General features: G+C 42.6%; 1 protein-coding gene across 4 annotated transcripts; it reads left to right on the top strand.

The window, feature by feature from the left end:
• The first annotated feature begins 282 nt into the window (after positions 1-282).
• LOC109903315 (Y+L amino acid transporter 2) lies at positions 283-21,593 on the top strand. Of its 4 annotated transcripts, none has more exons than XM_020499945.2 (11): positions 287-405; positions 5,886-5,998; positions 11,976-12,313; positions 12,507-12,649; positions 15,260-15,385; positions 16,713-16,857; positions 17,102-17,225; positions 17,541-17,741; positions 18,451-18,600; positions 19,060-19,243; positions 19,706-21,593. In XM_020499945.2, the coding sequence occupies exons 3-11, from the start codon at positions 12,006-12,008 to the stop codon at positions 19,798-19,800; spliced, it is 1,476 nt and encodes a 491-aa protein (XP_020355534.1). In that variant the 5' UTR covers positions 287-405; positions 5,886-5,998; positions 11,976-12,005; the 3' UTR covers positions 19,801-21,593. The 4 variants fall into 4 exon arrangements, with proteins under 4 accessions (XP_020355536.1, XP_020355534.1, XP_020355535.1 ...); XM_020499946.2 differs by having other exon boundaries at positions 290-405; positions 11,865-12,313; XM_020499947.2 differs by lacking the exon at positions 5,886-5,998 and having other exon boundaries at positions 283-405; positions 11,865-12,313.
• Positions 21,594-22,062: the final 469 nt, after the last annotated feature.

The following is a 22,062-nucleotide window of genomic DNA, read 5'->3' as shown; positions in this document are numbered from 1 at the left end:
ATGCTCACTAACAGGGATGTAAACAAATTTGTGCACAACATTTGAGAGAAATAAGCTTTTTGTGTGTATGGAAAATTTCTGAAATCTTTTATTTCAGCTCATGAAACATGGACCAACACTTTACATGTTGCGTTTATATTTTTGTTCAGTGTAGTTAAAGCATTTCATCCTAACTAAACTCAACAACTGACCTCAACCTGACTTTAGATAGGAGGATGAAGCATCTATTTTCATCACAGGGTATCGCATTAATAAAATACAAATAAAATCACCTCCTCCTCCAAGTGAAGGAGGAGCGGGGAAAAGTAAGTGATGACGAAGAGGCAACCAGCAACGATAATCAAACATCCAGCATTGAGTAAGCTTGCACATGGTGTTTCAGTCTCATTGAAAGAAGTTCTCAAGGTAAGGCTTTATATCTAAGTATTTTGAGAGAAAATTAGATTTTTGCTTCTTACCTACATTTTTATTCACTTTCAGATGTTTGACTAGTCAGTTGTTTAGCTCAACTTGCTAGCTAGCTAAACGTTTCTGGGTTTAACTGCCACGCACATGCGGCAGTTCAGCATCATCAGCATGTGTCGTGGTTGGACAGGGTCCAAACGTGGTTAGTTTCATCTAACTAGCTACTATCTGGTACTTTATGGTATTTACTCGAACTACCTGGAAAATGTATCATTTGTACGTTGAGAGTTCTCTAGCTGCAAGTATTATTATATTTAGATAGCTACCGAAAAAACGATAGCGTTGCTAGCTTTAGCTACTATAACTAGCTAGCTAACTTTTGCCGTGACTACTAACGTTAGCAAAACAATACAGTTTACAGTCAATTATTTAGCTAGTTTCAGCTCAACGGACTGGAGTCTGTGTGGCTAAATAAAGCATCAAACAAAACAAAAAACGGCTGACAATATGCTTGTCAATTTTTGCGCATGCCAGCTTGTGCGACTCTGTCCACGTTTTGTTGCTTGACTGCCTAGTATGGTACTTTGGGGACGTGGGCGAAATGTTTTGCACTTTGGACCGATGTGGGCAAAAAAAAAAAGTATATTCGTTTCCCTTGAAACGTAGGTCTTGTTTATAGGCAGCCGATAGTTCCGATCCATCCACATGGCTTGATTGGCGGACTAAAATCCACTCCATGGCGAGTTTAGTCCACTAAGGCTTGAAGTGCATTTCCGACTAATGCACTCGTGTCACCCGTGGACCGGCTCGTACATAGTGTCCTCCATTCAGACTGCAAAGGCCATTTTCCTCCTTAACTAAATATAATTGTGTGGAAAATATGCGTAATTTAAAATTAAACACAATTTTCCACCACCGTTTTCGTACTTTCGGACAATTTAGGATGTTACACACCGCGTTAAGACATGGGGGGTCCCAACATCCAAAATTGTCACAAAAAATACGCAAACGGTGGTGGAGAATTGTTGCATAAAGAATGTAACCTGCGCACGTTTTCCCAGTTTATCTATCCAGAACATACGGTCAGTGATATCTGACTTTCAAGCAAGTAAAATTACTTCATGTGATCATGCTGTACTACACAATTAATTGGTATCCTATATACAGCTTGAAACTAATGCTACCCCTTCAAAAAATCGTGTTACTGTTCCTCACAAGCCAGAATGTTTAATTGCATTACCTTTAAACTTACTCTACCTGTTGTCCTTGTGGAAAACCTGGTCTCAGAGCAGTTCCTATTATTCTGTACCAGGGTTTCCTTTATAAACATGTGGCACTGGACATTTGACTGGCAGTATTTTAATTGATCTGACATTGGAGAAATGTACCGGACCCATATGCATCAGTGAAGTCTCCTCAGAGGAGGAAGGGGAGGACCATCCTCAGTGAATTTCATTAAAAAAAATTGTGAAACATTTTAAAAGTTAGCTTTATTTAAAAATTAAAACTATACCACAGATTAATGTCACCAAATACTTGATTAAAACACACAATTTTGCAATGTTCTACAGTAGCCTCTGCAGCAGTCTGTAGGGAAGCACCATGTGAAGACAGCTAGTTTCTGTCCTCCTGTATTTGGCATTTGCAGTACGTGTTGCCTTTCCTTCCGACTGTAGGCAATGCACAATTATTATTTTTTTAAGGCTAGGGGAAGCTAATGATCCTCTGTGACCAAATCATGTTTTAATTAAATGCTGCTAGTCAAATGTCCAGTACCACATTTTCATAGAGGAAACCCTGGTACAGAATAATACGAACTGCTTGATGCGTCAGTGCAAGATGCGTCACTACAGTCGATGGTTCGAAACATGGGTGTATTGCATCCAGCCGTGATTGGGAGTCCCATAGGGTGGTGCACAATTGGCCCAGCGTCGTCCGGGTTAGGCCGTCATTGTAAATAATCATTTGTTCTTAACTGACTTGCCTAGTTAAATAAAATAAAAAAATTCTGTATAGACAAAAGTAGGCTGAACTAAATTACCATAACACTCACTTCTGTCATCATGAATAGCTTTGAGAGGCTAGTCAAGGATCATGTCACCCTAGACTCACTTCAGTTTGCATACTGCCCAAACAGGTCCACAGATGACGCAATCGCCATTACACTGCACACTGCCTTATCCCATCTGTACAAAAAACAGCTCAGCATGCAACACCATTGTACTCTCCAAGCCCAGCATCAAACTGGAGGCCCTGGGTCTCAACCCCGCCCTGTGCAACTGGGTCCTGGACTCTGACGGGCCGCCCCCAGAAAGTTTACCTTGTTGAGAAAGAAATGGTCCAAACAGACTCTGGGACAGTTGTGGAACGATGCATCCAAAATTCATACAACCAGTAGGCCTAGGTTACATAAAAAATAGTTATTCCCCATGCAACAGAACAGTTAGCTTAAAACATTCTTATTTTCAATGACGGCCTAGGAACGGTGGGTTAACTGCCTCGTTCAGGGGCAGAATGACAGATTTTCACCTGGTCAGTTCTGGGGATATAATCTTGCAACCTTACAGTTAACTAGTCCTTGTGCACTCCACAAGGAGACTGCCTGTTATGCGAATGCAGTAAGCCAAGGTAAGTTGCTAGCTAGCATTAAACTTATCTTATAAAAACAATCAATCAATCATAATCACTAGTTAACTACACATGGTTGATGATATTACTAGATATTATCTAGCGTGTCCTGCATTGCATATAATCTGACTGAGCATACAAGTATCTAAGTATCTGACTGAGCAGTGGTAGGCAGAAGCAGGTGCATATAATCTTGTCCGCTCGGGGATTCGATCTAGCAACCTTTCGGTTACTGTCCCAATGCTCTAACCACTCAAACAGCACTTTCGTGCGTTTTGCCAGCAGCTCTTCATTGTGCGTCAAGCATTGTGCTGTTTAGGACTTCAAGCCTATCAACTCCCGAGATTAGGTTGGTGTAACCGATGTGAAATGGCTAGCTAGTTAGCGCGCGCTAATAGCATTTCAAATGTCACTCGCTCTGAGCCTGTGGTTGTTTCCCTTGCTCTGCATGGGTAACGCTGCTTCGAGGGTGAGTGTTGTCATTGTTTTCAAGGTTCGAACCCAGGGAGGAGCGAGGAGAGGGACGGAAGCTATACTGTTACACTGGCAATACTAAAGTGCCTATAAGAACATCCAATAGTCAAAGGTTAATGAAATACAAATGGTATAGGGGGAAATAGTCCTATAATTCCTATATTAACTACAACCTAAAACTTCTTACCTGGGAATATTGAAGAATCATGTTAAAAGGAACCACCAGCTTTCATATGTTCTCATGTTCTGAACAAGGAACTTAAACGTTCGCTTTCTTACATGGCACTTAAACTTTCTTCTCCAACACTTTGTTTTTGCATTATTTAAACCAAATTGAACACGTTTCATTATTTATTTGAGGCTAAATTGATTTTATTGATGTATTATATTAAGTTAAAGTAAGTGTTCATTCAGTATTGTTGTAATTGTCATTATTATAAATTAATAAAAATCGTACAATTAATCGGTATCTGCTTTTTTTTGGTCCTCCAATAATCGGTATCGGCGCTGAAAATCCTAATCGGTCGACCTCTAATGTAAACATTAGGTTGTTATTTTACCTGAAATGCACGATGTTCTCCAACAATTAATCCACACATAAAAATGGTCAACCGAATCATTTCTAGTCATCTCTCCTCCTTCCAGGCCTTTTCATCGTTTAACTTATATGGCGATTGGCATCTAAACGTTCATAGTATTACCATGACAACCGGCAATAGTTCGTCTTTCAATCACCCACGTGGGTATAACCAATGAGGAGATGGCACGTGGCTCCCTGCTTCTATAAACCAATGAGGAGATGGGAGAGGCAGGACTTGCAGCGTGATCTGTGTCAGAAATAGGAATGACTTCTATTTTAGCCCTTGGCAACACAGACGCTCGTTGGCACACGCAATAATTGAATAACATAGACTCCTACATTTATTTTGCGACACGAGCAGTGTAGTCGGGGTATAAGCCTGTTGTTGCCTCGTCATTATGGGGGTATTGTGTGTAGAATATACAATTTTCATGGCATGGTTGGTTCAAAAGCTATTGACGAGAGTTATATTGGACTAACTTGACTTTGGTACTGAACCAAAAGTCGGGTAAACATTACTCTCTTCTGGATATTACATTTTAAAAAATTAGAGCAGCTGAAGGACAAAGCGCAAAGACGACAGGTAGAGCAAGTTTAAATATAATTTTATTAAACATTCTGGCCTAGTTTTAGGCTTTATTTACCTGTTTTTAATTGTATATTAAAGCCAGATTAATTAAACTATTGCATCCCTTGCTACAAGCTGATGTTGACAGGTGTGGAAAAGCAATTCCCACATGGCCTTCCTTGTGCTGTGGCACTACTGATATATTCTTGTTGAATCAGTGAGTAGTCTATGCTAGGAGTCATTCCTATAACCCATATGCATGCCGTAGCCTAATGTTGTACTGCCAGGCATTCTGAATACTTTTTTAATTGAAGGCAGTGTATTTCAGAGCATAAAGGCAGACCATCAGACCAGATGCTGTTGGAATCTAATAGGCATGTCTGCATGACTGGCATCCCTCTGATTTCATATTAATGGAGATGAGAGAGGAACTAGTAAAGGAGAAGAGGAAGCCTCTTCCTGAGAGGCTGTTTGTGTTCGTAACGCCTGAGGCATTAAACACACAGGCTTTACAAACAGAGGTATTATAAAGACACACAAACGGTGGTATTGCAAACACAAATGGAGAAAGGCCTTACACTCAGTTATTATAAATATATACACACACACACACAGAGGCATTACAAACGCAACATGACCATTATGTCTGTTTGATAAGGGATTTCCTTGATAAGGGTAGCCTGGTCCCATAGTTGTTTGTGCTGGAGTAGACTGCAACCATAGGAGTCCATGTGATGTCCTACAATAAATTAAGCTTCTCTGTTCTTCGCTCAAGAACAGAGCTAAACGGAGACCGACGATGTTCTGGAGCAGGTAAATGCTTCCCCCCTTGCTGTTTTGGAGGTCTTGCTCGGCTGTGTAGAATGTCCTAACTTGATGACATGGTTGATAAATGCAAAGCACATTTTCAGTGAAATCGAGCTTGTCTAAACTGTGAGTGTTTTTAGGCCAGACATTTAGGGAAAGTTTGAAGAGAACAAATGTATTTTTCCTTGGATAAAAAAACAAATTAGGCTATATCCTGCAGGTGCATGTTCAAGCTATAGTGCGCCATTACTGCATTCTAATAACCATCTATCTACCTTGAAATGCAAAATCTTCCACAGTCACGTTGATATTCTAGTCGGTAAACAAACCAAACGCAGCCATGGGAAATCCTCCCATAGCAATACCAGGTATTTGAACTAAGATTAAAATAAAAATTCACGCCTTGTTCTTTCTTTGCTCCAGAGGTCGAGTAAAGAACAGCGACTTGAATCTCAAGCGAGTTGAGCTGGGCCTCTCCTCTACGTCATTTTGTTTACACTTCAGAGAGCGGAGAAGAAGAGATTAGAATCAGTGAGGTGAGTGTTCCAATAGAATGCAGAACAAGGCTTTTGCTAAGGCACCCACTACTTTGTTCCACTGGAATGCAGAACAGGGCTTTTACTAAGGCACCCACTACTTTGTTCCACTGGAATGCAGAACAGGGCTTTTGCTAAGGCACCCACTACTTTGTTCCACTAGCCAGGCACAATGCCTGTTAGTGGGAAAACAGACCGTGCTGGAGCGTTCACCAGCACTACTCCACTGTAACTGCTGGTCTAAAGAAAAGACAGATATGCCAAAGCTGGTCTGGTCTTTTTTATATTCAGAACCACATTCCTATAAAGCTTTGAGGATCTAATGTTAAATACTGTTGAAGTTAATATGGCTACAGGTTCATCTGCCTCACCTAAAAGCCCATTCTGGTGGGAAGCTGCTATAGACCACCAGGTGTTAACAGTCAGTATCTGGATAACATGTGACATCATATCACATTCGTTATCAAGCATCAGGCTGCTCACTCAAGAGCTTCAAACTAAGTAGTGCCTGCATCCTGGTTCAGGTTCAGTCAACCTACTTGTACCAGGGTAGTTACAAACAGCACAGGAATGAAATCATCATGTATTGATCACATCTTTACTATTGCTTCAGAAATTAACTTGGTATTGTAGCCATATCTAGGAAAACCAAAGTTCCAAAGGCTGGGCCTAATATAGTGCATAAGAGGTCACACAATACATTTAGTAGTGATTCCCATGTTGATGCAAAGAATATTTGTTAGTATGTATGGGGCGGCAGGGTAGCCTAGTGGTTAGAGCGTTGGACTAGTAACCGGAAGGTTGCAAGTTCAAACCCCCGAGCTGACAAGGTACAAATCTGTCGTTCTGCCCCTGAACAGGCAGTTAACCCACTGTCATTGAAAATAAGAATTTGTTCTTAACTGACTTGCCTAGTTAAATAAAGGTTTAAAAAATGTAATGAGAAGCAACCAGACGCTGCGCTGCACTTGACGCATTTTATGAAATTGCTTACCCGAGTTACTAATAAGCACGAACCCATTAAGAAAATAACTGTAAAAACTGTTCAATCCCTGCGGTCTGATGAGGAATTGAAAAATGTTATTGTTGAGAGGGCAAAAGTACTGCAAATTGAGAAGTCATGTGACTACTGAAACAAAGAGAAATTATATTAAAACGCTTTGATGCACCTTAAATTACATTTTGGGCAAAAAGGAAAACTCCATTGACTGATGGCTCGTTCACCACAAAACCCACTGATATTGCCAACTACTTTAATGATTGTTTTAATTGGCAAGATTAGCAAACTTGGGCATGACATGCCAGCAACAAACGCTGACACTACACATCCAAGTATATCTGACTAAATTATGAAGGACAATCAAGCCACTGGGGTCTGACAACTTGGATGGAAAGTTACTGAGGATAATGGCGAACGATATTGCCACTCCTATTTGCCATATCTTCAATTTTAAGCCTACTAGAAAGTGTGTGCCTCAGGCCTGGAGGGAAGCAAACCTTATTCCCCTACCTAAGAATAGTAAAGCCCCTTTACTGGCTCAAATAGCCGACCAATCAGCCTGTTACCAACCCTGAGTAGACTTAGGGGAAAAATGGTGTTTGACCAGATACAATGCTATTTTATAGTAAACAAATTGACCACAGACCGTCAGCACATTTATAGGGAAGGACATTCAACAAGCACAGCACTTACACAATTGACTGTAGGACCTGCCAATTGACTGATTGGCAGGTCCTACAGGCCCCCCGAGTGAAATTTATTAAAACGATTGTGTATGGAAGCTGTTTTGTTGGAATCCAGTGCGGCGTTTGACATTATCTATCATAGTCTGCTGCTGGAAACTTGTTATGGCTTTATATTGTGGATAAAGAGTTACCTGTCTAACAGAACATAGAGGGTGTTCTTTAATGGAAGCCTCTCCAATGTAATCCATGTAGAATCAGGAATTCCCCAGGGCAGCTGTCTAGGCCACTTACATTTTTCAATCTTTACTAATGACATGCCACTGGCCTTGAGTAAAGTCAGTGTGTCTATGTATGCGGTTGACACAACACCACATTACACGTCAGCTACTACAGCGAGTGAAATGACTGCAACACTTAAGAGCTGCAGTTAGTTTCAGAATGGGTGGCAAGGAATACATTTGTCCTAAATATTAAAAAATAAATAAAAGCATTGTATTTGGGACAATTCACTAAACCCTATACCTCAACTAAATCCTTGTAATAAATAATGTGGCAATTGAGCAAGTTGAGATGACTAAACTACTTGGAGTAACCCTGGATTGTAAACGGTCATGGTCAAAATCCTATTGATACAACGGTAGCTAAGTTGTGGACAAGTCTGTCCATAATAAAGCGTTGTTCTGCCTTCTTAACAACACTATCAACAAGGCAGGTCCTACAGGCCCTAGTTTTGTCACACCTGGACTACTGTTCAGTCATGTGGTCAGGTGCCACAACGAGCAGAACACTAATAATATGCATGTCAATTTCTCCAGGCTCAAAGTGGAGGAGAGATTGACTTCATCACTAGTTGTGTTTGTGAGAGGTATTGACATGTTGAATGCACAGAGTTAGTCTGTTTTTGAACTATTGGCACATCGCTCAGACACGCATGCATGCCCCGCCCCACAAGACCTGCCACCAGAGATCTCTTCATAGTCCCCAGGTCCAGAACAGACTACGGGAGGAGCACAGTACTACGTAGTCATGACTACATGCAACTCTATTCCACATCAAGTAGCTCACGCAAGCAGTAGAATTAGATTAAATATGCACCGTACAGCAGGGACTGTGACACAACACGAACAGGCACAGACCGACGCATACAAACACACTATATAATACACACTATACACACACGTACACATGGATTTTGTTGTAGTAGAGTCCTGAGGTCACACACTTAATGTGTTGTGAACGTATTGTAATATCTTAAATTGTATAACTGCCTTAATTTTGCTGGACCCCAGGAAAAGTAGCTGCTACCTTGGCTAATGGGGATCCATAATACATACAAATACCCAGAAATGCATAATGATTGAACTCCTCCTCTGTTGCTTGTGGTGCAGACCGACTGTAGACTTCATACATGTTATCTGTAGAGTTGCAAAGGGTCAGACATTTTCCATGGGAAGTTTAAACCCGGAAATGTTGCTTAAATTCATCAAAAAAGTTAACTTTTTTTTTTGTGGGATACACATAAGCCAATTCTAGGCCTTTTGGAATATTTTGGTTAAACTATCCCCAATTCAATGGAATTGCAACCCTTTGCATGCACAGTGCATTCTTCCATCACATGTGCAGCTGATTCTCAAGATCTTGCCCACTAAATGAGATGCTATTGAGCCCACACTACTACACTGAGCCAAGGACTACATGCTTTCTGGTAAGTTACTGGGTGGGGTGAATATATTTTATGACATATGTTATGTTTTTTGTTAACTAGTAAATGGTATCCTACCACAGTGGGTTTAAATAATTTAACTTGTTAACAGGTTATGCTCGTTTGTTTTTGCTACCATGTCACCTGTTTCCATACATGTTTAATTTTAAAACATTTCTTACAAAGATGTTTAATCTAATTGCTTAACTATTTACAGTTGAAGTCGGAGGTTAACATACAATTTAGCCAAATATATTTAAACCCAGTTTTTCAAAATTCCTGACATTTAATCCTAGTTAAAATTCCCTGTCTTGGGTCAGTTAGGATCACCACTTTATTTTAAGAATGTGAAATGTCAGAATAATAGTAGAGTGATTTATGTTCAACTGTTTATTTTCATCAAATTTAACATGCATACAAATATATATGTATGAACATAACAATATTCAACAACCTGAGACAAACTGAACAGGTTCCATAGACATTTGACTAACATAAATTGAATGTGTCCCTGAACAAAAGTAACAGTCAGTATCTGGTGTGGCCACCAGCTGCATTAAGTACTGCAGTACATCTCCTCCTCATGGACTGCACCAGATTTGCCAGTTCTTGCTGTGAGATGTTACCCCACTCTTCCACCAAGGCACCTGCAAGTTCCCAGACATTTCTGGGGGAGAATGGCCCTAGCCCTCACCCTCCGATCCAACAGGTCCCAGACGTGCTCAATGGGAATGAGATCTGGGCTCTTCACTGGCCATGGCAGAACACTGATATTCCTGTCTTGCAGGAAATCACGCACAGAACGAGCAGTATGGCTGGTGGCATTGTCATACTGTAGGGTCATGTCAGGCTGAGCCTGCAGGAAGGATACCACATGAGGGAGGAGGATTTCTTCCCTGTACCACACAGCGTTGAGATTTCCTGCAATGACAACAAGCTCAGTCCGATGATGCTGTGACACACCACCCCAGAACATGACGGACCCTCCACCTCCAAATCGATCCCGCTCCAGAGTACAGGCCTCGGTATAACGCTCATTTCTTCGGTGAAAAATGCGAATCCGACCATCACACGAGACAAAACTGTGACTCGTCAGTGATGAGCACTTGTCAGTCTGGTCCTGCGACGGTGGGTTTCTTCCCATAGGTGACGTTGTTGCCGGTGATGTCTGGTGAGGACCTGCCTTACAACAAGCCATCAGTCCAGCCTCTGTCAGCAATAGGCTGAGAGTCTGAGCACTGATGGGGGGATTGTGCGTTCCTGGTGTAACTCGGGAAGTTCTTGCCATCCTGTCCCATAGGTGTGATGTTCGGATGTACCGATGCTGTGCAGGTGTTACACGTGGTCTGCCACTGCGAGGACGATCAGCTGTCCGTCCTGTCTCCCTGTAGCTCTGTCTTAGGCGTCTCACAGTACGGACATTGCAATTTATTCCCCTGGCCACATCTGCAGTCCTCATGCCTAAGGCACGTTCACACAGATGAGCAGGGACCTTGGGTATCTTTCTTTTGGTGTTTTTCAGAGTCAGTAGAAAGTCCTCTGGTGTCCTAAGTTTTCATAACTGACCATAATTGCCTACTGTACGCTGTTACTGTCTTAACGACCGTTCCACAGGTGCATGTTCATTAATTATTGTTCATTGAACAAGCATGGGAAACAGTGTTTAAACCCTTTACAATGAAGATCTGTGAAGTTATTTGGATTTTTACGAGTTGTCTTTGAAAGACAGGGTCCTGAAAAGGGGATGTTTTTTTTTGCTGAGTTTAAATCCAATGCAAAAAAACATCTACATTTTAAATTGTATTCATTTGCATATTTCCGTTAATTCCCACAAAGTTTCCACCTCTGAATATTCCCCAAAAATATGCAACCCTAGTTATCTGCGATATCTACTGCAGCCCTCATCCTCCACATACAACACCCGTTCTGCCAGTCACATTCTGTTAAAGGTCCCCAAAGCACACACATCCCTGGGTCGCTCATCTTTTCAGTTCGCTGCAGCTAGCGACTGGAACGAGCTGCAACAAACACTCTTACTGACAGTTGTGGCTGCTTTGCGTGATGTATAGTTGTCTCTACCTTCTTGCCTTTGTGCTGTTGTCTGTGCCCAATGTTTGTAACATGTTTTGTGCTGCTACCGTGTTGTTGCTACCATGTTGCGTTGCTGTGTTATCTTAGGTCTCTCTTTATGTAGCGTTGTTTCTCTTGTCGTGATGTATGTTTTTGAATCCCCGTCCCCAGGAGGCCTTTTTGTAGGCCGTCATTGTAAATAAGAATTTGTTGTTAGCTGACTTGCCTAGTTAAATGAAATAGTTATCACCTACATAGGTTTACCTAGGTATTCCAGTGTCTCCCTCAAATGCTGCAGTTTACTTACCTAATACAATCAGTTGTTGCCTGAAGCCTAACAGTTTCGCATTGCATTTTATATTGTCTTGCCTCCTGCGCTAACATTTTACTGTCTTAATTTCCCTACAGCCTTGTTGTGTCCAGCTGATTTTTAAAGACAACATGATGACCATCCGTTGAGAGCGATAGACATCGTGGCCTTGCTTGGTGACGTGCTGCTCCCTCTGTCCCTGTCTCCAGCCCTGCCTCCACCCAAACCGAACCATCACCATGGGGATTAAGAAAGACGCCGACACCTTGTCGACTGGCTCCATGCGTTTGAAGCAGGAGATCTCCCTGCTCCACGGGGTCTGTCTCATCGTGGGCAACATGATCGGCTCGGGCATCTTCGTGTCTCCCAAAGGGGTTCTCCTCTACACCGGCTCCTTCGGCCTGTCTCTCGTGGTGTGGGCCATCGGCGGGGTCTTCTCCGTGTTCGGGGCTCTGTGCTACGCCGAGCTGGGAACCACCATCCACAAGTCTGGGGCCAGTTACGCATATATCCTGGAGTCCTTTGGAGGCTTTCTGGCTTTTATTAGGTCAGGTTCCCCCTTATTCCACTTTTTATATTTTTATATAGGTTTCTCTCATTGAGAATCTCATTGAGATAATCTATTACATGGAAAGTGATTTGAGCAACTATTACATGGAAAGTGATTTGAGCAACTATAAGTTCTATACAAATCCTTGTTTATGCTCCAATCTGAATTAGTTCTTGTTTTTAATTACCAGGCTGTGGACGTCCCTGATGATCGTGGAGCCAGCCTGCCAGGCTGTCATAGCCCTCACCTTCTCTAACTACCTGGTGCAGCCCTTCTACCCCACCTGCACAGCCCCTTACGATGCTGTGAGACTCATAGCAGCAGCCATCATCGGTAAGATGAGCTGAGCTCACTACTTTTCTTCCCTCTGCCTGTTTTGAAATACAGACATACTACCTGAACTTGTCCAATAAGAACACAGATTTACGTTCTCTGTTGCGAAATGTTTTTCTACTTCGTGCTACTGAACTCAACCCAGAAGTTTGATATCACTACTCTGTTTATTTTGATGTCTGTCCTCCTAAGGCTTACATGCCTTGCAGGTGCCCCTGTGTGTTTACTTAGTAGTTGCTTTCATATCCTGCATCATCTCTATGGTTGAAAGGGGGATATAAATGTGTTTGTGTTCAGTTGGAGCCCCTCAAGGTCCGATATGAGTTTGTCTGACAAACATGGAGAAAGCTCAGAAGGTATTCTGTTGAGTCAGACAGATGGAACAGAACAAACATGGAGAAAGCTCAGAGAAGTTATTCTGTTGAGTCAGACAGATGGAACAGAACAAACATGGAGAAAGCTCAGAGAAGGTATTCTGTTGAGTCAGACAGATGGAACAGAACAAACATGGAGAAAGCTCAGAGAAGTTATTCTGTTGAGTCAGACAGATGGAACAGAACAAACATGGAGAAAGCTCAGAGAAGGTATTCTGTTGAGTCAGACAGATGGAACAGAACAAACATGGAGAAAGCTCAGAGAAGTTATTCTGTTGAGTCAGACAGATGGAACAGAACAAACATGGAGAAAGCTCAGAGAAGGTATTCTGTTGAGTCAGACAGATGGAACAGAACAAACATGGAGAAAGCTCAGAGAAGTTATTCTGTTGAGTCAGACAGATGGAACAGAACAAACATGGAGAAAGCTCAGAGAAGGTATTCTGTTGAGTCAGACAGATGGAACAGAACAAACATGGAGAAAGCTCAGAGAAGTTATTCTGTTGAGTCAGACAGATGGAACAGAACAAACATGGAGAAAGCTCAGAGAAGGTATTCTGTTGAGTCAGACAGATGGAACAGAACAAACATGGAGAAAGCTCAGAGAAGGTATTCTGTTGAGTCAGACAGATGGAACAGAACAAACTAAAGCAGCCTGAAGTGGCGTTTAGTTGAATCCCCTCAGGAATTCAGCCATATTGTCAGTTCTCTTTCTCTCTATGGGCACCGGGGAGACATTCACATTCAAACGTGTTCCTTCCTTCATCAATGATGTGTGAGTAAAAAAGAAGTGATTCTCTGGTTAGTGTAAGAGGCTGAGGTCTATGCTGAGGCAACCTGACATCCTATTATAGTGAACGGAAAACCTACGTTTCTGTATTTATCCTTGGAGTTTTAGGGAAATATAGTTGCTATACTAAAGGTTAGATTTAGTTTTTGTGATTGAGTGTATATTGTAATGGTATATGCTAGGCATTGGTGACAGGTTTCAGAGAAGGCCTGTGTATAACAGTACCCTATATGTCAAAGAATCCATGTTGCCAAAACACAGGACTTGGTACATAAATGCCACAGGCCATAACAACAGCAGGATCGTCTTGTCATGGAAGCATTTGGTTGTTGTGTGAAACCACTGTAGAAATTCTCCCTGAAGCATAAAAACGCTGACCAGCGACATTAGGTCCTTGTTCAAACCCTTGATTAATTTTCGATGTAACTATTCACACACAACCGGTAATCTCTTGATCATAGTACACTGTAGGCCACAGGAGGCTGCTGAGGGGAGAATGGCACAACTGGAATGGTATCAAACACCTGGAAACCATAACGTATTTCATACCATTCCACCTATTACCACCAGACCGTCCTCCCCAATTAAGGTACCACCAACCTCCTGTGCTGTAAGCCGTCTTAACATGAGTAAGAACAGCCTCTCTCCACATCGAATTTGCAAATGTTCTCTTTACACTATCCTTCCATTAACCTTGGATGTGGTGTGGCCCAGGCCACATTCCTGCTTCGCGTGTGCATTCATCTATTATCATAGAACAGGGGTATTCAACTCTGACCCTACGGGCTCCGGAGCCTGCTGCTTTTCTGGTCTACCTGATGATAATTAATTACCCACACCTGGTGTCCCAGGTCTAAATCAGTCCCTGATTTAGTGGGAAACAATGAAGTTTGAGAAACCCTAGACCAACATAATAAGGATGGCTATTCAAAACTTGAAAATACAGTAAGAGGCTTCAGGCTTATTTTCCTTTCTGTCATGACCATGCAAACCCATACACCTCTCCTCTGGGACCAGGGTACATACCAGTGGAGAGGAAATGGAGTCAAATCACTCTCTCTCTGCCTGCAGGTGCACACTGTCCTGCAGATGACTTTACATGATGGAGAGCAGCCTGTCCTCCTGGACTGTAATGTTATCAACTCTCTCTGTAGTGGTGGATAGAGATGGGTTTATCAGACACTCTATCTGGACTCATTCCTAAGCCATTAGCCTTATCAGACTTGTACTCTGCTTTATTGGTAGCATTTCTAGTTCCACTATCAAGGCCGGTTTTATCAGATCTGAATCTCTATCCATTTCTAGTTCCACTAGCTTGGTGAGTCCGCCAGTTGTTGTACTCATGGCTAACTGATTTTTTAACCAGGATTGCCACGGTCAATTTCAGGTCTTCTCTATACCGGAGGACTCCGCTGTCGAACACACACTGATCTCTCCTCCTCCTAGGTCTCCTGACATGTGTGAACTGTATGAAGGTGAAATGGGGGGCCATTCTCCAGGTGGTCTCTACAGTAGCTAAGGTCCTGGCTCTCATCGTCATCATCATCGCTGGGATGGTCAAGCTGGGACAAGGTATGTTCCCTGGGGATGCACCAATGTAACCATGATAATGTCCTGATGCATTGTCAAGATGGAGCTTTACTTGCTAATCGGCTATATGGGTTGTGCCATATTGCTAATCGGTCATGTGGGTGTGCCATATTGCCAACCGGTCATATGGGTGTGGGTGTGCCATATTGCCAACCGGTCATGTGGGTGTGGGTGTGCCATATTGCTAATCGGTTATATGGTAAAGAGAATAGTACCACTGGAAAATAGCTAGGCTATATAGCCCAATTCTATTTAAGTGATCATGCCTGAGAAGCCGGTGTTTGGAGGATATATATATATATATCATTCTATTCAAATAATGACATTCACATATTTTCATAAATGTTGTTTTGATGAATTTTATTAATTCTATTTCATCCTTCCATAAGACATAGTCCCGACACATCTAGGGTTGCTAACCAAGCCGGCTGGTCGTTCGTTCTATTGGTTCGGTTGCCAGTTGTCTTTTTGTTCTGTATCTCTGGCCGCGACCCAGTTGTCCCATATGTTCCATGGCAACATTCTTATCTCTTGCTAACTAGCCAACTATAGCTAACTTATTCACGTCAAACAGTGCAGACAGAATAACAGTAGCAGCATTTTGTTTAAGCTCTTTTCTAATGACATTTTATCTGGATACATAACAATCAGCTAATGAGGCGAGATTTCGCCTGACATGTAAAATGTGCTCTCTCGTCAGGACACTGTTGTTCAGAGGAGCTAGCCAACAACACAGCTAACTCTTCACTTCAAACTGAGTCTGGAAAGACTGCGAACCAGCCGCACTTCATTTTGTTTGACCTTTTTTCAATTGACATTCCTTTGTGTATATATCCATAAAATGATGCTGATTCATTATTTCGACTGGTTGAGAAATGGTGCCTGCCTCTCTCTCGTACCGCCCCCGACACGTTCATTACTATGGGACAGTTTGTGATCGAATTTGAATATTGAAACAATGTTGGAGATACAGACAGTAAGGTTTATACAAACTCTGCTGTTAAACTAAACGTTAGTCTAAAATAAAGAGAATGTCTGGAGGGTTTTTATAGTGGACATCAAGTTTCTAACTTCCCTACCTGGGCTGATGAGACAGTGGATTGTACAGTCAGATGGAACAGAGTAAATAGGCATTTTAACGTTATAGATTGGTGGAAACTTGTGGAATAGACACCGGTTAAAAGCTCATTCCAGCCTATCAGGATTATATATATATATATATATATATACACACACAACTCATTAAACAACAGTATACCCAATTAATGACTATAATTCACTATTACCCCCTCTCCTCTGCATACTTCAGGCCAGACGCAGAACTTTGAGGATTCGTTTAAGGGTTCTAAAGTGAACCCTGGGGACATGGCTCTGGCTCTGTACGCTGCTCTCTACTCCTATTCCGGCTGGGACACACTCAACTTTATCACCGAGGAGATTAAGAACCCGGAGAGGTGAGGCAGTCCCCCCCCCAATGACACAATGGAAAATGGCCCAAGTTGTTGGCTCCACCATCCCTACACTGCAAAACCTTGTCATTCCTTGACTGATTCTGTCTGACTGTGTTGGTGGAATATAGACAAGGAGCGTAAGCCTGGCCCTGCCCGTCTGGTTCCTCTCAAGGTTTCTCTCCCCACAAAGTTTGTTCTTGTTGTTTTTATATAGGGTTCTAGCAATTTCTTTATCAATTCCTTCCAGGAACCTCCCGTTGGCCATAGGGATCTCAATGCCCATCGTCACGGTGATCTACATCCTGACTAATGTTGCCTACTACACCGTGATGAATGCTGAAACCGTGCTGGCCAGTGAGGCTGTGGCTGTGGTGAGTTTGAGGTTATGGATGAGTTGGCAACTGCCATGTAAAGTCAATCATGATCAAGAATTATAAAGGTTTTCTCACTTCAAAGGACTGCTTATAGATGTACACACAATGGTTAAACCATATGCAGTTCACGAGGTAGGTCTTATTGACAGCATCTGTTCAGTGTAGCTAATTGACCAGCTGTTGTTGTGTTCTCTGGTTCCTCTGAGGCTCTGTCTGTACCAGATGCACAACTCCCTGGTGGGGCTAGATGAGATGATAACCAGGTTCAGGAAGTAATCTAGTTGATGAGGTTGCTGTGGTCTTTCTCTTCAGACGTTTGCTGATGAGATGCTGGGCTGGGCTCGGTGGCTGATCCCCCTGTCAGTGGCCATCTCCTGTTATGGAGGACTCAACTCCTCCATCATCGCTGCCTCCAGGCTGTTCTTCGTGGGCTCCAGGGAGGGTCATTTACCCAACGTCCTCTGCATGATCCACGTCAAGCGCTACACTCCCATCCCAGCACTGCTCTTCAACGTAAGTGAATGATGACTTAAATCAGTCACGTCACACATTGATGGATGGGTAGTGTGACGTTGCATGTAGTTTTCTAATACTTCTCTCGTGTAAATCTCCTGGTTCAGGTTCTATCCTGCTAGTCTGAACGTGTATGGACCCGGGAGCAACGGCTCCAAGACTACACATAATCAAACATGGCTCCAGTCCATGGCCAATGTGTGTCCTGCAGGGCGGCATGTCTCTGATCTAGGATCAGATCGGTGACGTGTGTCTTGCAGGGCGGCATGTCTCTGATCTAGGATCAGATCGGTGATGTGTGTCCTGCAGGGCGGCATGTCTCTGCTCTAGGATCAGATCGGTGACGTGTGTCTTGCAGGGCGGCATGTCTCTGATCTAGGATCAGATCGGTGACGTGTGTCTTGCAGGGCGGCATGTCTCTGATCTAGGATCAGATCGGTGATGTGTGTCCTGCAGGGCGGCATGTCTCTGCTCTAGGATCAGATCGGTGACGTGTGTCTTGCAGGGCGGCATGTCTCTGCTCTAGGATCAGATCGGTGATGTGTGTCCTGCAGGGCGGCATGTCTCTGCTCTAGGATCAGATCGGTGATGTGTGTCTTGCAGGGCGGCATGTCTCTGATCTAGGATCAGATCGGTGATGTGTGTCCTGCAGGGCGGCATGTCTCTGCTCTAGGATCAGATTGAAGTGTGTCCTGTGTGTGTCCTGTAGGGTGGCATGTCTCTGATCTACCTGTGTGTGAAGGACGTGTTCCAGCTCATCAACTACTTCAGCTTTAACTACTGGCTGTTCATTGGTCTGTCCATCGCCAGCCAGATCTACCTCCGGGTCAAAGCTCCGGACATGCACCGGCCCGTCAAGGTAGGGTTTTAATACTTGTAAGGTGAAAGCAAAATGTTCCTTCTGGGTGGACGATTAAGTTGTATTATATTTTAACTATGTTATTTATTAGGACAGGATATGGCTCAAATCCTTGAAATGACCTTTTCAGTTCATTTTTATCAACTGCTTTGGTGAATTTGTGGGAGCATGATGGCTCCTGAGTGGCGCAAGCGGTCTAAGGCACTGCATCTCAGTTCTAGAGGCGCCACTACAGACCCTGGTTCGATTCTAGACTGTATCACAACCAGCCGTGATTGGGAGTCTCATAGGGCGGCGCACAATTGGCCCAGCGTCGTCCGCGTTAGGGTTTGGCCATGGTAGGCCGTCATTATAAAATAAGAATTTGTTCTTAACTGACTTAACAACCAAATGTATACGTGTAGATTTACCCTCCATCTCTTTTGTGAGCATGTTTTCTCTCTCTCCCTCTCTCTCCAGCTCTCCCTCTTCTTCCCCATAGTGTACTGTCTATGTAGTGTGTTCCTGGTGGTAGTACCTCTCTACAGTGATACCATCAACTCTCTGGTGGGTATCGGGGTGGCTCTTTCTGGAGCGCCAGTCTACTACATCTGTATCCACCTGCCCCCCTCCTCCAGACCTGCCTTCCTGGGCAGGATGCTCGGTGAGACCTCTAGCAATTCTGTACCCCTCCTATAGCCCCTCTAGCGTCACATGATCAAGGGACACTTTTCTTCTTGAAAGTCCGATGTCTAAAACTGGACTGCTGACCTGTAAAACATTGGGACTGTATCAACAGTGGACTAATGAAAACAATACCAAAAGATAGTTTGAGTTTACAAATGTTTCAGGTTGAATTATAATGATTAGAGCTAGCGTGTTTCAACAGGAAAGATTTAATATTTAAGGGGAATAATAGGTGAAATTAGTTTAAAGCCAGCATATACGTGGTGGAAAGAAATGTTTCCTATCATAGTTACCTTTTTGAATTAGCGTAATATTAGACTAGGATAACCAAATGTAGAGCTACTATGCGGTAGTTGGGGGCACTATAAAAGTTGTCACACTTTGTAGCTCTGGGGAAGCTTGGTTTTGACACCTTCCTGGTTGTATTTCCTTTACTCAGACATGATCTCCCTGAACACCCAGAAGCTGTGTCTGTGCTGTGTGGTCTCACCTGACCTAGACCTGGACAACATCCCTGAGGAGAAGCTGGAGTAAAGGCAGGAGAGACTAAGCCATAGGTGGAACATACAGCCCACCATCACAGCTACACTCCACCGCCCTCCTCCACAAGGCTTATCGATGAAGCAGTTTATTCTCTTTTTTCCCATTTTTTTTAAATTTAATTTAATTGATGTGAATTGATTTCCTATGGGACTGCACAGTGAGTGTGTTGTGTTCAGTGCTATGGTTGGCCTGAGGGAAGCCACTTTCTAGTGCTGGTGACCTGCCACATGCAAAACAGCACAATGTAGTTCACTCCTACTGGTTACACCTATGGACACTGTCAATTATGGAAGTTGAACCATTCAAAAAAAGCAAGAAATGGAGATTTCAACAGGACCTCCTACTGACCATTTAGGACCTCCTACTGACCATTTAGGACCTCCTACTGACCATTTAGGACCTCCTACTGACCAAAGATTGGGTTTGAAGTTAGTGGAGATTGAAGTGTTTGTTGCTTTGTCTAGATATTGAATGAGTTGGATATTAAAGTCATGATTTTTTTAAGTTTCGAGGGGTTAATCAAAGATACCTGTTCTAACCCAACAGTACTTTCCTTAGGCCAGGTGTGTGTATGTGTGTGCTCGCAAATTGCTTATCAATGACCTGTCTTTGACAGTTTTAGGTCCGTACTCTCCTATACAAGGGTCACTGAAGATTATTCCATCCACTTAGTGATGGTGTCAAGTGACTTTTATGTACTGTAAGGAAACTGGCATGGTTTGAGCCATTCTGGAGTTGAAGTAATGTTTATTGGTGAACCGACTGAATTAGAACAAAATGGTTCTTTAGTTGTCTCTACCAAGCTACGCTATTCTCCCTGATAACTCACTCCTTCCCATGACAAGAGATTACTGTTTGTTGCCTTTTCCGTCCTGCCGTTTGTTTTAAAGCGTTATTTATGACCAGTTTGTCCTTGACGGACTGACAACAGTCATTTAGTTACTGTTGCCTTTAGGCCACTTTTGATCTCACTTGGATGCTATCATTCTATATGACATCACCAGTTATTCACACCGTTACTGTTACCATGGTTGTCCTATTGATGTCCAGAAAGTAACACGTAGGCCCATGGATTCTTTAGATATGTAGCCTATGCCGTTATTACGCTACGGTAGCGCTCTAAGCAATACAGCCCGAGCGGGTGTGGTATATGGCCAATCTACCACTGCTTAGGACTGTTCATAGGCACGATGCAACGCAGCCATATACCACAAACCCCCGAGGGGCATTATTGCTATTGCCAACTGGCTACCAACATAAAAATAAATAAAAAATGTGATACCCGTGGTGTGCGGTCTGATGTACCATCAGCATTCAGAGCTCAAACCACCCAGTTCATAACACCTTTTATCCTATTCCAAGGGTTGGCGTCTTTTTTTTAGGACTTTACTTTTTGGTGAAGGGGTAAAAATACTGAATCTGGAATTCATCAAATTTAGTTTTAAATTCTTATTTGAAAATAAAATCTCTTCGGGCTTAGTAATGCTCAATTTGCAAACATCGGAGCAATACCCTTAGTACACAAATCTAGTTAGTTTTCTCAGTCAGCGTTGAAGTCACCTACAGCGACATGTTAACGGCACTCGATATTCAAATTAGTACAATTTTACTGACACATTTCAAACCAGAAGCCTTTCTGAAGAACCAAACTGACAGTTACTGATGTAGAAATGGGAAACTGTATGAAGGATATGTCCAATGTTGTTTTTTTATACAAAACACAAGTGTTTTTTACCATTTTAGATGGTTATGCTATTAATTAAATCTCAGCCATAGACTTGTCATGCATGTCTCACTTTCAATTGTTTTTTTCTCATCTTGTTTTAGACCTAGAAATCCTACAACTTGAAGTTGGAAGTTTACATACACCTTAGCCAAATACATTTAAACTAAGTTTTTCACAATTCCTGACATTTAATCCTAGTAAAAATTCCCTGTCTTGGGTCAGTTAGATCACCACTTTTATTAAGAATGTGAAATGTCAGAGTAATAGTTATTTCTTTCAGCTTTTATTTCTTTCATCACATTCCCAGTGGGTCAGGAGTTTACATACACTCAATTAGTATTGGATAGCATCTTTAAGTTGTTTAACTTGGGTCAAATGTTTCGGGTAGCCTTCCACAAGCTTCCCAGAATAAGTTGGGTGAATTTTGGTCCATTCCTCCAGACAGAGTTGGTGTAACTGAGTCAGGTTTGTAGGCCTTGCTCGTACACTTTTTTTAAGCCATTTTGCCACAACTTTGGAAGTATGCT

The sequence above is a fragment of the Oncorhynchus kisutch genome, linkage group LG14 (assembly GCF_002021735.2).
Source record: "Oncorhynchus kisutch isolate 150728-3 linkage group LG14, Okis_V2, whole genome shotgun sequence".
Taxonomy (NCBI): domain Eukaryota; kingdom Metazoa; phylum Chordata; class Actinopteri; order Salmoniformes; family Salmonidae; genus Oncorhynchus; species Oncorhynchus kisutch.
Note: the sequence above shows the minus strand (reverse complement) of the source record. Positions and strands in the feature narration are given on the sequence as shown.